A 15035-nucleotide genomic window follows, 5' to 3' on the forward strand; every position below is an offset into this window, starting at 1 on the left:
AGAGCTGCTTTATATTGCCCTGCACTGTGTTCCAACTTGCGTACGAATCAACAAACAAACAGACCCCAAAAATGGAACCTATTCGCAGTCTGGAGACTTGTCTGTATAGTCTTTACAGATCACGCAGACAAAAATATATCATTGTGAACAATATTTCTTGTACCTTTGAGAAGATGAATCGTCCAACCCCTTCCTGTGTCCATGGCTCATGATAAAACTCAGCCCTTCTCTCCTCTTCTGGATTTCCAATGACATCAGTCATAATCTGGATCCAATTCAGAGCATAATAAACCTTAGAAGCTTCGCACATCAAATGTCAAAATTAAACAACCACAGTGCAACTCAATTGCAATAAAATTAAACTGAATTTTAAACATTTAGCACAAGATAAAAAATTTCAGAAAATGATTTCTTCATAAACACCCTTTCACTAGCAATGCCAGCAGTGAGAACGGAGTTCTACCTGCCTTCAGCTAGGGCTGCCCTACTTCCATAGGATCACTCTGAAATTACTTGGGCAAGTAGATCACCAAGAGTATTGCAAACATTATCACAATCCTACAGACACAAATTACACTGAGCTACGACTTGCTTGACTTTTATAGTTTTGAAGAATGTGGTGTTTAATACAATTTTACACCATGTATTAAACACCAACTGTAATTTCACCCTTTGTGATTTTGGTGGTGGTGTTTAAAATGACTAATACCTTTACTGAAACAATGGCAATAGAATGTCAGGCCAAAACTTGCAACATTCTTTTGCCAGTTTCCCACTACATAATTGCATAGCCAATGTCTTTTGAAATGGTATCTGCAAAAGATAATTAGGGTAATTCTTTATAGTACTTCCTTTCTATTTGAACACTTTACACACAGTTAGTTGCTGAAGGCAGTGTGCAAAAGCCAGAACAAGATGTCACTTGTATATGACTGTAATTCAAGATCAGCTCATGTTCCCTGACCTGCTGGTCACTGGCAACTGTTCAACTATGCAGGTGGGAGATAATATTTAACTTGTTTTTTCTGGAGTCCAATGAATTGACTTTGTTTGTATTGATATGAGAGTTTCAACTAGTAAAGAAGCAGTGTTAATACTGCCTGAATAGCTAAGCATACTTAGGCAGAGATAATTAACTTCTTGATAGATATGGGGGTGAAAGGTGATGGGACAGGCAGCAATATGGAGTAATCAAATCAACTATGATTGTACTGAATTGGTGGAACAGACTCAGGGACAAAGCAGCTGATTCCTGGTTCTAATTCTTTATGGTCACCAACTTCCCCAATTATTCTGCATATTTATTCACAGTATGAGGTCAAATATGGAGCCAAAAATCTTCATTCAAAATGATGCAGGGTATTTTAACAGCCTAAACTTCAGGAGTTACTTAAGTAAGGAAATAGTTATGGTTTTTTTTTCCCCCATTACTGATGTGCTTATGTCTTTTTCCCCTGTTCATGTTAAGACATGGGCTGTTTTCTGGTACTGAAGTGAATCAAAACTCCAGCCATACCTTTGAAATACAACACGATGGATAAATCCTAGATGAAAAGATATTTAATTATACAGGGAAATAGAAAAGCCAGGCCCTCTGAACTAGATGGTATACATTAAAATCACTGTAAATTGAACACAAGTAATTATTTCAAATAATCTACAAGGCATTTGGACAGAAGCGAATGAACTTGTTAGAGGGGGTTCTTTTTCAGACATATTGTCACCATACTTGGTAATATCTTCAGTGAGCCTCCAGATGAAGGTTTCATCCAGAGGCTCACTAATGGTATTACCTAGTATGGGACGAAACATCTGAAAATGAACCTTCCAGCTCAGTGAGCAAACCTACATCCAGAACCTCAACCTGAGCCACAAATCTTCTCAAAACCTGTCAGAGAGTTTGATGTTTTGAGGGGCTGAACTGCGTCACAAGGTCAAACCTTAATATCATTCACCAAGTTGTTGCATTTCAGGAAGAGCAAAGTTTAGAAAATCTGTTGCAAACTTTATGACCTGCAATGATCTTAGTTTAGATTATTTTGGTTCCCATACTTTAGACCAGTATTACCGATAACTCGCAACATCCTATCCTTTTCTCACCTCAATATCTAGGTGTACAGTCAGTCATGTGCCCAGGATCAAACAGGAAATCCTGATAATTCCTTTGATATTCTGGCATCGTCTTTTGTATTTTGAAGATTGCAATAAGTCACAACTGAACGTACTAAATGCAGTGGCTTCTTCTTGTGTTCTTACCTTGTAATCTCGACATTGTGACTTTATCCAATCTTGGATGAACTCTTGTGGGTGGTTGCTGAAGCTCAGCATGAAGTCACGTTGGATCTTCAACTGATTGATAGATTCAATTGTGTCATGAATCTAGAAAATAACATAACCACTTATTATTCTATCAAAACACTTTCAGAATCTTCACTGCGTCATCAGATGATCAAAATGTAGCAAAACAGCAAAGTGTAAAATGTGCGTGTAAGTCAGCAATTATTACTTTTGCTCATCTCTTGCAGTGTAGTCTGAGTGCGTTAATGGCAGAAACATGGAAAAAGCCATCCTGCTTCATTTAGCAGACAATACGTAAGTCATAATTCATATGTCAACATGGCTAACATTGTTTGGCAAATGCATTCTTGATGGCCCTAATAGGGCAGGAAGCAGCGTTCCATAGATTAGCTGGTTACTTGGTGTTAACCCTTTTAGAGGCTCTTGTGGTTCAGTCATAGTGTCCTGACCTCCGGACCAGAAGGCCTAGGTTCAAATTCCAACACCAACCCAGAAGTATTTCATAATAGATTGATTAAAAATCTCAAATTCAGAAGAATGGTCTTCTGGTACAGTGTTAGTGCCACCACCTCTGGGACAGAAGATCCAGTTTGAAGTCCCACTTTCCCAGATATATGTCATGATGTCTGAATGGATTGATTACAATCTCTACAATTAACCTGTAAACACTTCAATCCTTTTTCTCAACTCCATTTTAAAATGTTCACTGTCACTGTGCTGACTGTTGAAAGTTTGTCCCACATATCTGGAGGAAAGTAACTCTTCTGGCCATTGTATATCTTGATGTAACTGCTTTTATCCAGTTTTGAGATCAGCTTTAGGCTTTACAGCACTACTGTCTTTCATGAGTATAACCCAGTCTACAGAACTCATCAAATATAAAAGCTCTGAAATAATTCATCACAATAGACTAGTGAGTAAAACAACAGTCATGGACTGAAGATGTTCACAGGAAGGGAGTCACTTGACTTGAAATGTTAACTCTGATTTCTTTTTATAGATGCTGCCAGACCTGCTGAGCCTTTTCAGTAAGTTATGTTTTTGTCATGGATTGAACTTTATTACTCATATTTCCAAACAACAGCCTGCACAGCACTACAAATTAGCGATACTAAGAACGTCATGAAATAATATGAAGAATAACTTGGAGGTTGCTATCTTTGTCATGTTGCCTGGTAGATTATAAACTATCACTTCTAAGTTATTGTGTCTTATTGTCTGAATTATTGACATTTGCTTTAAATTTGTTTCTCGCTGTTTTCCTTTCATTTCCTGTGATGCGATTTTTCTGACTTAGCTTGAAGTAAACATTTGGTGTGAGCTGATCCACATAGTGGGCAGCACGGTGGCACAGTGGTTAGCACTGCTGCCTCACAGCGACAGAGACCGGGGTTCAATTCCCGCCTCAGGCAACTGTCTGTGTGAAGTTTGCACACTCTCCCTGTGTCTGTGTGGGTTTCCTCCCACAGTCCAAAGATGTGCAGGTCAGGTGAATTGGCCATGCTAAATTGCCCATAGTGTTAGGTAAGGGGTAAATGTAGGGGTATGGGTGGGTTGCGCTTCAGCGGGTCGGTGTGGACTTGTTGGGCCGAAGGGCCTGTTTCCACACTGTATTAAATAATCTAATTATTTAATACAATTATTATAAGTTAGTAAATGTTGACCAACCAGTAATGTCTACATCCCATAAGTAAATAATAAAAGTCTTGTCTTTCAACAGTAAAATACAGATTTCTGTAATCCTTCCACAAAGTTCACCTAGTTTACACTTCAAATCAGTCACATTATTCTTTTCATGCTATTACAATGTCTCCTTTGTGACATCTTGGCCAAAAATTAAAATATATACGAGCTCGTATATGTGGAAATATATACGAGCGCAAAACACACCATTTTTAAAGGTAAAATATTAAAACATAATTCACAAAGTTTTGCTCTCTTTAACGTTAAGGCATTTGTTCCTGAGCATGAGTACATGCTCACAATTCAACTCTGGGTCACACGTTGTGTTGAGTGGACATTGGCAACAAGGCCAGTGAATTGGTTAGGTCACTGTCTGCTAGATACCATGTAGATGAAGGGCCTGCAGTGAGGGCCATACTTTGCCAAAGGCGCAGAGACAGACAGGGAGAAATCTGAGCTATCTTAGGCATTGCGGATACTGGAATACATTCAGGGTATGACCTCTGCCATGTCTTGAGGCAGAAGTGCTTGGGTGGGGGTTGCTGGCAAACATATTTCTTCATCCATGTTTGACTTCCTGTTGCCCCCAGTGGTTGCTCAGCAGGTTCCTTGTGGTGTCTTTGCATCATTATTTTCAGTCTGATCACAAACCCCTTCAAGTAAATTCGACATAACTGAGTGCCACTCCATTGTTAAATCCCTCCCAACTGAGGACAGACTGACCTAGTTGTGTGAAAATAAAGTGCTCCTTTGCCCCTCTCCATAAAGCTTCGCTACTAGCCCTCTGCTAGTTGCTTAATAGCCACCAGTTTTCACCGGTTGGGTTTCGGGAGACAGGGGAGAGTGTGCAAGTTGCATAAAGTTGGGCAATCACCAGTAAATAGTGGGAGCTTTGCTTATTAAACTCCTCAGGAGCCTAATCACTTTGCTGCTGCCAGTGGGAGAGTTGTCCATACTGGTCTGTTTTTGCCTCTGGTTTAATTGAGGAAATTGCCCAGCAGGAGCAGCAGGCTAACACAGTGCCTCCTGGACAAGTCACCAAACCCAGATTTGCTGCTTCAGCAGGCAGCATTATGGTCTGCCGTATGTCAGTCCCAGCCGTGAGGAGGCACCGAAATCTCAAAAAACAAAAGCTTCTCTTTTGCAAAAACAAAAACAAAAAATTGTACTGTGGCCATTAATGTGAAGAGCAGAATAATTTATTATACAAAAACAAAAGAATCCAGAGGGTGGATTTGTGTGAGGATTTGCTTTTTACACTGGAATTGGCAGGTCATCTTTTTATTTGTCAGTACTGAAGGATCTTATATGTAATTCCATCATTTGCTGTTTCTATTCTAGAGATTACTCTGCCTCACACAGCAGGGTCACCACAGTCTGAGGTAATCACAGCCAGTATGATTCTGTGAGCTCATGGCTTCTGTAATCCCTCGACATGAAAGCAAACCAAATCTCCTCAAGCGAACTAGAAAAATAAACTGAGCTCAACTCTTGGACCTTCACATCGCTACCCTTGCATACCAATGTTCATATTAATTTCCATATAAACACTGACGTGATAATTTATTAAGCAGCGTGAAAAGAGATCAAAGTCATGAAATGGCTGAAGATAAATCAACAGGAGTACAAGAATGTGAGGTCGGCAGTGGTCAGATTTCAGCACAGTCCCTCAACCCTTTGCCTCCTGGGCACTTATAGACCAATTCTTAGCAAATCCACTAGTGCAAAATTCAGAACTAACTGACATCTCCTTCTCCAGTACTCCATCAAAATAGGAGGTGACCTATACTCTGATTAAAATATTAAAATTTCTAAACAAAGAACCTTTAACACCTTTATAAAAACAAAACGCTGTCACTCATTGTAACAATAAGAGAACAAAGAAGGGTTGTGACTTCCATTGGGGATGGGCATAAAGCAAGATGAGGCAAAGATCATACGGAGGCCAGTCTTTGCTCCAGAAGTTAACTCGAGAGGTTATGTAAGTATCTGCTGCAATCCAATTCTTAATTCCACTGAATCATAATACCAGTCCTCATCATAAATTTCAATTACACTGTCCTGATTTTTAACTGAACTAGATTAATTTCCCCTTAACTATTTCCATGAAAACCTGTTTAATTTCAATATCCTTCCTTCATAACCTTTATTATATTACCATAAACCATTAACAGCATATCAATATACAACTAGAGGCAGAGCATTCAAAATAAGCATAATATTTCAAATGTATTTTTTTCTGATTAGCAGAAGACTATATTCCTGATGAAGGGCTTATGCTCAAAACGTTGACTCTCCTGCTCCTTGGATGCTGCCTGACTGGCTATGCTTTTCCAGCACCACAATCTTCGACTCTAATCTCCAGCATCTGCAGTCCTCACTTTCTCCTCGGAGACTGTAATAACCAAATTCAACTCATCATCATATTTCCATACATACATCTCAAAACAAAGCTAACCTTGCTAACAAAAGGAATATTGATGAATGTTTTCTAGTGCACAATCTCACAGCTAAGACTTTTTGCTTTTCACCTTTGATAAGTGACACACATTTATTACCATTGAATCCTTGTTCAGGTATAACCTCGCATTTATAAATTCATGTTAAATTCAACCTCTTAATCCACCTAATTATTATGCTGAACTCACTCCCCCATGTCACAGATTTTTTGTGTCATTGCATATTATTTCCAAGTCTCTCAATTTATAAATTCTGTAAACAAAATAACCCACAGTTTGAGAAATGTTCATTTTTTAATCCCTACTCATCAGCCTCCACTCTCCATTTCCAAGTCAATTTTCAAAGCTGTTTACTATTTTACAGTTGATTTAAAAAAATTAACCAATAGAACCATTATCAAATGGAATTTGAAAATCTAAGTCAATTTCCACACATTTAGAGTGTTTACCTTCTTAAAGAATTCCAGTAAATTTGTTAGGCGTGACCCCTTGCTTCTAAATCTATGCCAATGCCTCCTTATTGAACTCTTGCGAAAATATTGTTCTGACTCACCGAGGCAGCATGCTGGAAATTGAATGTTGCTATTCTCAGAATCGCCTCAAAAAAAAAGATTCTATAATGTACAATGAATTATAGAGCATGGAAATACACCCTTTGGTCCCATCAGACCATGCTGACCATAATCCCAAACTAAACAAGTCCTACTTGTCTGCACTTGGCCCATATCCCTCCAAATATTCCCTATTCATGTAGTTATCTAAATATCTTTTAAATGTTACAACTGTACATGCATCTACCACTTCCTCTGGAAGTTCATTCCACAAACGAACCACCCTCTGTGTAAAAATTGCACCTTATGTCTTTTTAAAATCTTTCTCTTCTCACCTTAAAAATATGCCTCCTCGTATGAAATCCCCCACCCTGAGAAAAAGTAACCTGCCATCCAATTTATCTGTACCCCTCATGATTTTATAAACCTCTATCCGGTCACCCCTGAAGTCTCAGCCTGTCCAGCTTCTCCTTACAACTCAAACCCACCATTCCCAGGAATATCCTGCTAAATCTTTTCTGAACCCACTCCAACTTAATAATATCCTCCCTATAACAGGGTGACCAGAACTGGACACAGTACTCCAGAAGAGGTCTCACCAACATCCTTTGCAAACCCAACATCCCAACTCCTGTAGGAGAGAAAGTGAGGACTGCAGACGCTGAAGATCAGAGTCGAGGGTGTGATGCTGGAAAAGCACAGCAGGCTAGGCAGCACCCAAAGAACAGGAGAATCAATGTTTCGAGCAGAAGCCATTCATCAGGAATGATCCCAACTCTACTCAAAAGGTCTGAGCAATGAAGGTCATGCGAAACTGTATTTTACAGAATACAGTTATCAGAAACCAGGATTCTGTATTGACAAAAATTACTATTTATTACAAGTAAATGGACCATAGCTAAAGGTAAACATTTCTGAAGTACTGGTGTATATATCTCTACTAAAACTCTAACCCTCTTATAAACGTACCCTTCACTACGCATATTAGGATAGGGGAAAAAATGGGTGTTATGGATGGAAGGAAAATTGGGAAAACAGTTCAGTGATCTCTGTTCATAGGATTTGCTGAGATGGTTCTGGTTTTGATCAGAGACCTATTCTCAGTATTCCTTCTCTGGATCGTTTCACAGGTTTGCAAGAACCACAGGATGGTTGGTTCAAACTGAGAAAATGTCTCTGACTTATTAAACTTCACAGCTGATAGCAACAGCAGAAAGAAAGATAAAGTGGTTTTCATTGCATAGAACAGAGAATGCTCCTGAGCTGGTGTTGATCAGAAGGCTTCTCATTCTCTTGTTCACAACCCCAAGCTATTCAGCAATGTGAGCTATCATCAAATGGTTGCTGGCAAGCAGAAGACCTCTATCATCGATACCTGGTCACTGGTCCACAGACCAATCAGCTACTGGTTGCTGGCTGAATCCCAGCTCCGGTTCGCCTGCAAACTATACTTCGACTATGCTTCAATAAGCAGATCTGTAATTTGGGCTAATAATTAGTACCAGGTTACTTGCTTTTAAAAACTGCAGTAACTGTTCTGCAATCCTACTAAATTTGCTTCATTAACTATCCTTCAACTATGACCTCTATTCACCTACTTCAAACCCCATCTTACCACACTCATTCCGAAAGCAGCTTGTCACTCTCTGTATATCTGCTGACAAACAGCATAACTGGTACCCGCGTCATCTTTAACAGGCTGCTGTGCACCCAAACAAGCAGTGACAATCTGACATTGTCCCTCACCAGCAACATAATTGCACAGCAGTCATTGCTGCTTATGGCACATAGCTGCATTCCCCTCTGGCCCTACAGTCATCCTTTGCACTTACCTCAGAGATCGGTGCACGGACCCAGGACTGTATTGGGCCCAGACTTCTGACTGACTCCAGGGAGCAGCTCTCTAGGCACGACTGAACAAACCCCTAACTGTTCGTACGATGTTGGCTAACAGCTTGTGATGAACCGAAAGGACTGACCTTGCCCACACGTTGTAGCCAGACATACCTGCATGAGCAGTCCAAGTGGATGACTGACTATACCAAGTCCCTGAACAATGTACGGACTGTGCCCGTGACTGATGGTATGGGGATTCCCTGACTGATATAGACCTCCATGACTGTACTGAGTATTACTCCCCACTACTTTCTGACATGGCCATTTAGTTAAAAAAGCTTGCATTCCATTTGCGTGCAGGTAGCTGGCACAGTGTGCCATGCAGTAAGATGCCTTTCCTATCTTGGGAACATGCATACTGACAAGCAGTCTGTCTGTGTGGCAGAAGTAAGGACTGCAGATGCTGGAGATCAGAGTCAAGATTAGAGTGGTGCTGGAAAAGCGCAGCAGGTCAGGCAGCATCCAAGGAGCAGGAAAATCGATGTTTCGGACAAAAGCCCTTCATCAGGAATGAGGCAGGGAGCCTCTGGGATGGAGAGATAAATGGGAGAGGGGTGGGGCTGGGGAGAAGGTAGCTAAAAGTGCATGAGGTGGATGGAGGTGGGGATGAAGGTGATAGGGCAGAGAGGAGGGTGGAGCGGCTAAGTGGGAAGGGAGATTGGCAGGTAGGACCGGTCATGGGAATGGTGCTGAGCTGGCAGGTTGGAAATGGGGTAAGGTGGGACGAGGGGAAATGAGAAACTGGTGAAGTCCACATTGATGCCCTGAGGTTGAAGTGTTCCGAGGCAGAAGATGAAGCATTCTTCCTCCAGGCGTCGGGTGGTGAGGGAGTGGCGATGGAGGAGACCCAGAACCTGCATGTCCTTGACACAGTGGGAGGGGGGAGTTGAAATGCTCGACCACGGGACGGTGGGGTTGATTGGTGCGGGTGTCCTGGAGATGTTTCCTAAGAGCGCTCTGCGAGAAGGCAGCCAATCTCCCCAATGTAAAGGAGACCGCATCAGGATCTACGGATAGAATAACGACATTGGCTGAACTAGTCCTCACCCTTAACAATTTCCCCTTTGAATCCTCCCACTTCAGCCAGACGAAAGGGGTAGCCATGGGCAACCGCATGGGCCCCAGCTGTACCCGTCTCTTTGTCGGTTATGTAGAACAGTCTATCTTTCGTAGCTACACTGGCACTACTCCCCACCTCTTCCTCCGCTACATCAATGACTGCATCGGCCCACCTCATGCTCCCGGAAGGAGGTTGAGCAGTTCATCAACTTCACCAACACATTCCACTCCGACCTTAAATTCACCTGGACCATCTCTGACACCTCCCTCCCCTTTCTGGACCTCTCCATCTCCATCAATGACTACCGACCTAACACTGACATTTTTTTACAAACTCACCAACTCCCACAGTTGCCTGGATTACACCTCTTCCCACCCTACCTCCAGCAAAAATGCTATCCCGTATTCCCAACGCCTCCGCCGTATCTGCTCCCAGGAGGACCAGTTCCACCACAGAACACACCAGATGGCCTCCTTCTTTAAACACTGTAATTTCCCTTCCCACGTGGTTGAAGTTGCCCTCCAATGCATCTCATCCACGTCCCGCACCTCCGCCTTCAAACCCCACACCTCCAACAAGGACAGAACTCCTCTGGGTCATTACCTTCCACTTAACCTCAGCATAAACTGCCGACATTTCCACCACCTACAAATGGACCGGGGATATATTTCCCTCACCACCCATTTCCGCAAAGACCTTCCCTGCGCAAATACCTGGCCTGGTCTGTCAAGCCCCTTGAAATGCCAGTATGCCTCAATGACAGCACCTCTCATTCTTCAAAACTTTAGTGAGTAGAGTCCTGACCTGTTTAGCCTTTGCTCCGAAGAGAGTCCCTCATCCCTATGATCATCCTAGGAAACCTCTTCTGATATGGGACTAATTTAGTTTGGGAAATTTGGTTAGCATCGATGACTTGGACCGAAGGGTCTGTTTGCATAATGTATGAATCTCGGATTCTAATTGCCTCCAACGAAATGATATCATTCCTTGAATAAGGTGACCAAAACTTCTCGCAGTATTGCAGATGTGGTCTCACTAGCACCTTATACAGTTGCAGTAAGAATTCCCTGCTCTTACACTCCAACCTGCTTGAAATAATGCCCACTGGATAATTTAGACACTAAGTCTTCAAGGTGACCAAGATCAGATCTTAAACTGCAACACTCCAGTTTAGCTCCTATTTAACACAAAATACCACCTTGGTGAAGGAGTCAGTGTACAAAAGTCTAGCTTCCTGAAGGACAATTAATATGGTCTGATTAACAAAATTTTTCTATTTAGCAGTAATTGAAGAGGTGACATGGAAATCAGGGGTTAGCAATAATGCCATGTCCTAACAATAAACAGCAAAAGAATTCTACTGAGAGTTTGAACACTGCTTAAAGCCATGGTCAGCTTACAATGTTCACTTCCTTAGCCCTTTAAGACATTTTGGGACATCATCTATGACATATTTTCCAATACTTCATCAAAATGTATTCTGGAAAACCTCTGAAGATTTCAATTAAGAAAGTGAGTGTTGTGCTACTTTGCTTTAAGTGTAGGAGGAACTGGAGAAAAGGGAGTCCATAGTAATAGAACATAAGACATTACAGGCCCTTCAGCCCTTGATGTTGCGCCGACCTGTGAAACCAATCTGAAGCCTATCTAACCTACACTATTCCATTTTCATCCAAATATCTATCCAATGACTATTTAAATGCCCTTAACGTTGGCAAGTCTACTACTGTTGAACCTACCTCTGACATCTGTCCTATATCTATCACTGCTCAATTTAAAGCTATGTCCCCATGTGCTAGCTATTACCATCCAAGAAAAAAGGCTCTCCCTGTCCACCCTATCTAATCCTTGATTATCTTATATGTCTCAATTAAGTCACCTCTCAACCTTCTTCTCTCCAATGAAAACAGCCTTAAGTCTCTCAGCCTTTCCTTGTAAGACCTTCCCTCTATACCAGAACACATCCTAGTAAATCTCCTCTGAACCCTTTCCGCGTCCTTCCTATAATGCGGTGTACATAAAATGGCCATCTTGTTGGGTTTCCCCTTCGTTTGGAAGAGGAATGGGAGAAAGAGGAGGTTTGGAGGACAGCAAATGCAGAAAACAGGGAATGAAGAGCTAACAGAACTTCTGCCCCCTTGTGGCTACAACACATCCCTTCTCTTTCATGACCTTCAGTGCCTGCAAGTCCTCTCCCCTTGTTTGTGAGACATGATGAAAGTATTGCTGCGTATCAGCCATTCCATCTCACACCTTCAGCAGCAGAAAGTATGTGGAGCTGGTATCTAAATGTATCAGTTCCGGGCAAATTCAAACCATAGTCATCAATTAATCAAAAGCTGCAGGCTAAAACCAGACTTTCAAACGGACATGTTTTATTAGCACGGTCCCAATTCATGCTTGTTTTTAACTTTTCATCAAAATAACTCCCTATGAGTCCCAAAGTCCTATCTAATCAGTGTCTGAAATACATTGCTGTGGAGAAGCTCAAATCAGTACGTGACTTTCATTGGATTCCAGGCTCTTAAATTATGAGTTGGAAGCTCATACAAATTGAAGTTTCACAGAATGAACAGCATACATTCTGTCTAAGACTTAGCTCGGTATGATGTTACTTAATTCTGTCACTAAAGTGTTACATTCACTGAAATTCCCCATCTTGATACCTTGGGTAGAACCATAAGAAAAAGGAGTGGACGTAAGGCCATTCGTCCATCGAGTCCATTCCGCCATTAAATCATGGCTGATGGGCATTTCAACGCCACTTACCCACACTCTCCCCATATTCCTTAATTTCTTGCGAGATTAAGAATTTATCAATCTCTGCCTTGAAGACATTTAACGTCCCGGTCTCCACTACACTCCATGGCAGTGAATTCAACAGGCTGACCACTCTCTGGCTGAGGAAATGTCTCCTCATTTCCGTTTTAAATTGATCCTCTCTAATTCTAAGGCTGTGCCCACGAGTCTTAATATCCCCACCTGATGAAAACAATTTCTCAGCATCCATTCTTTCTAAGCCATGCATTATCTTGTAAGTTTCTATTAGATCTCCCCTCAACTTTCTGAACTCTAATGAATACAATCCCAGGATCCTCAGCCGTTCGTGGTATGTTAGGCCTACCATTTCAGGGATCATCCTTGTGAATTTCTGCTGGACATGCTCTGGTGCCAGTGCGTCCTTTCTGAGATGAGGGACCCAAAACTGGACACAGTATTCTAAATAGGGGCTAATCAGAGCTTCATAAAGTCTCAGTAACACGTCACTGCTTTTACATTCCAATCCTCTTGAAATAACTGACAATATTACATTTGCTTTCTTAACCACGGACTCAACCTGCAAGTCATCCTGTACCAGCACTCCCAGATCCTTTCGTACAGCTTCGAGTTTTCTCACCGTTTAGAAAATAGTCCATGCCTTTGTTCTTTTGTCCAAAGTGTAAGACCTTGCATTTGCTCACGTTGAATTTCATCAGGACCATTCTCCTAACTGTCTAAATCTTTCTGTAGCCTCCCCACCTCCTCAGAACTACGTGCCTGTCAGCCTAACTTCGTATTATCGGCAAACTTCGCCAGAATGCCCCCAGTCTCTTCATCTAAAGACAGGTGACTAAGGGAAGAGACGAGTGATTCAATTCCATTATTAGTATCATGTGTGACAGTCAAAATTTGAAGTTCTTCTTGAATGTTGATACATAACTATTTAAATTCAGCTTGATTTCTCTCTCCATTTTAATAATATTTATTTGCTTGTCTTTTTCAAACTGGAGATCATCTGTAAGCTTTAAAGATCATTAGTTCATCAGGCAGATTCTGTAGTTAAATGGGAAAAGCAACAAGGAGTAATATGTACAAATATTGATTATAGCATAGTTTGGTATGTTGTTTCTGAAATTATTCAGCTGTTTAGTCCCTAAATGTAGTCATTTCTTCCCTAAATCTCTCGACTTCTCTCTCCTCTTCTTTAAGATGCTTCTTTAAAGTTTACCTTTATGTCCAAATGTTTGGTCATCTGCCCTAATATCTCCTTATGTGGGTCAGTGTTTGATAACATTCCTCTGAAGTAATGTTTTGCTATCTTAGACACTAACTGCAAGTTGTTAGACAATTTAACAAGCTGACCAATAATGTGAACTTTATAATAAAAACAGGAATACTCAAAAATATCAGCAAGTTAGGCTGCAATTTTTGTCTCTGATTTCCAGCTTCTGCAGTATTCTGTTTTTCCATTTATTGTGAAATGTATACTGAGTTATGGCTACAGTTTCATTGTTCCATTGCAATTTGAGTTTTTAGCTTTACAGTTATAATCTTAAAAAATGTGCATTTAAGTAATGCTTTTCAGGCTCACTGGACATCTCAAAGCACAAAGCAGTTAAGGTGAGAGGGGGAAAGTTTAAAGGAGATGTGAGGGGCTGGGTTTTTTTTTTTTACAGACAGTGGTAGGAGTCTGGAATGCGCTGTCAAGGGTGGTGGTGATGGAGGGAGATACGATAAGATGCTTAAGAGACTTTTAGATAAGTGTGTGAATATGCAAGGAATGAAGGGATATGGACCAAGGGCAGACAGAAAGGATTAGTTTAATTTGGCATCATATTGGCACAACATCATGGGCCGAAGGGGTCTTTCCTGTGCTGCACAGTTCTATGTTCACTTCGCAGCCAATGGAGTATTTCTTGAAGTATACTCATTATGGTTATGCAAGAAACGTAGGAAGCTTCCACAAAAAGTAATATGGTCATGATCAGATAACGCTGTTTTGAGGAATATATACACTGGAGAGGCAGCCTTGATTTTTGTGATCAAGTCCAAGAACCTCACGAGTTTTGGCTGAGTGTGCTACCAAGGAAAGCAAAGCGAGCAAAGAAATCTTTTGAAAATTTGGACTACCCAGTGAGCAAGCATGATCGAAGCTATACAGGTCATTCTGCTATAACACATGTTTCGTTAGCGCAAATTGGCTATAATGCGATTGATGAATTGTGAACTTTGTTTGGATAACACAAGCTTTCTACTGAATGGATATAGCAAATTTCTATTAGTGATCTTCTACAGCGTGATTTTCTCTAGCTGTTTTCCACAGCTTGA

General features: G+C 41.2%; 1 protein-coding gene across 1 annotated transcript in view; it reads right to left on the reverse strand.

The window, feature by feature from the left end:
* The window catches only part of LOC140465846 (SWI/SNF-related matrix-associated actin-dependent regulator of chromatin subfamily D member 2-like), a 46050-nt gene that overhangs the window by 7448 nt on the left and 23567 nt on the right, over positions 1–15035 (reverse strand). Inside the window, exons 11-12 of the mRNA XM_072561686.1 lie at positions 2257–2379; positions 164–265 (exon numbers count right to left, since the gene is read on the reverse strand). Of these exons, the coding sequence (XP_072417787.1) occupies positions 164–265; positions 2257–2379 (225 nt within the window). The remainder of the gene's footprint in view (positions 1–163; positions 266–2256; positions 2380–15035) is intronic.

This window comes from Chiloscyllium punctatum, chromosome 42 (genome assembly GCF_047496795.1).
Source record: "Chiloscyllium punctatum isolate Juve2018m chromosome 42, sChiPun1.3, whole genome shotgun sequence".
Taxonomy (NCBI): Eukaryota; Metazoa; Chordata; class Chondrichthyes; order Orectolobiformes; family Hemiscylliidae; genus Chiloscyllium; species Chiloscyllium punctatum.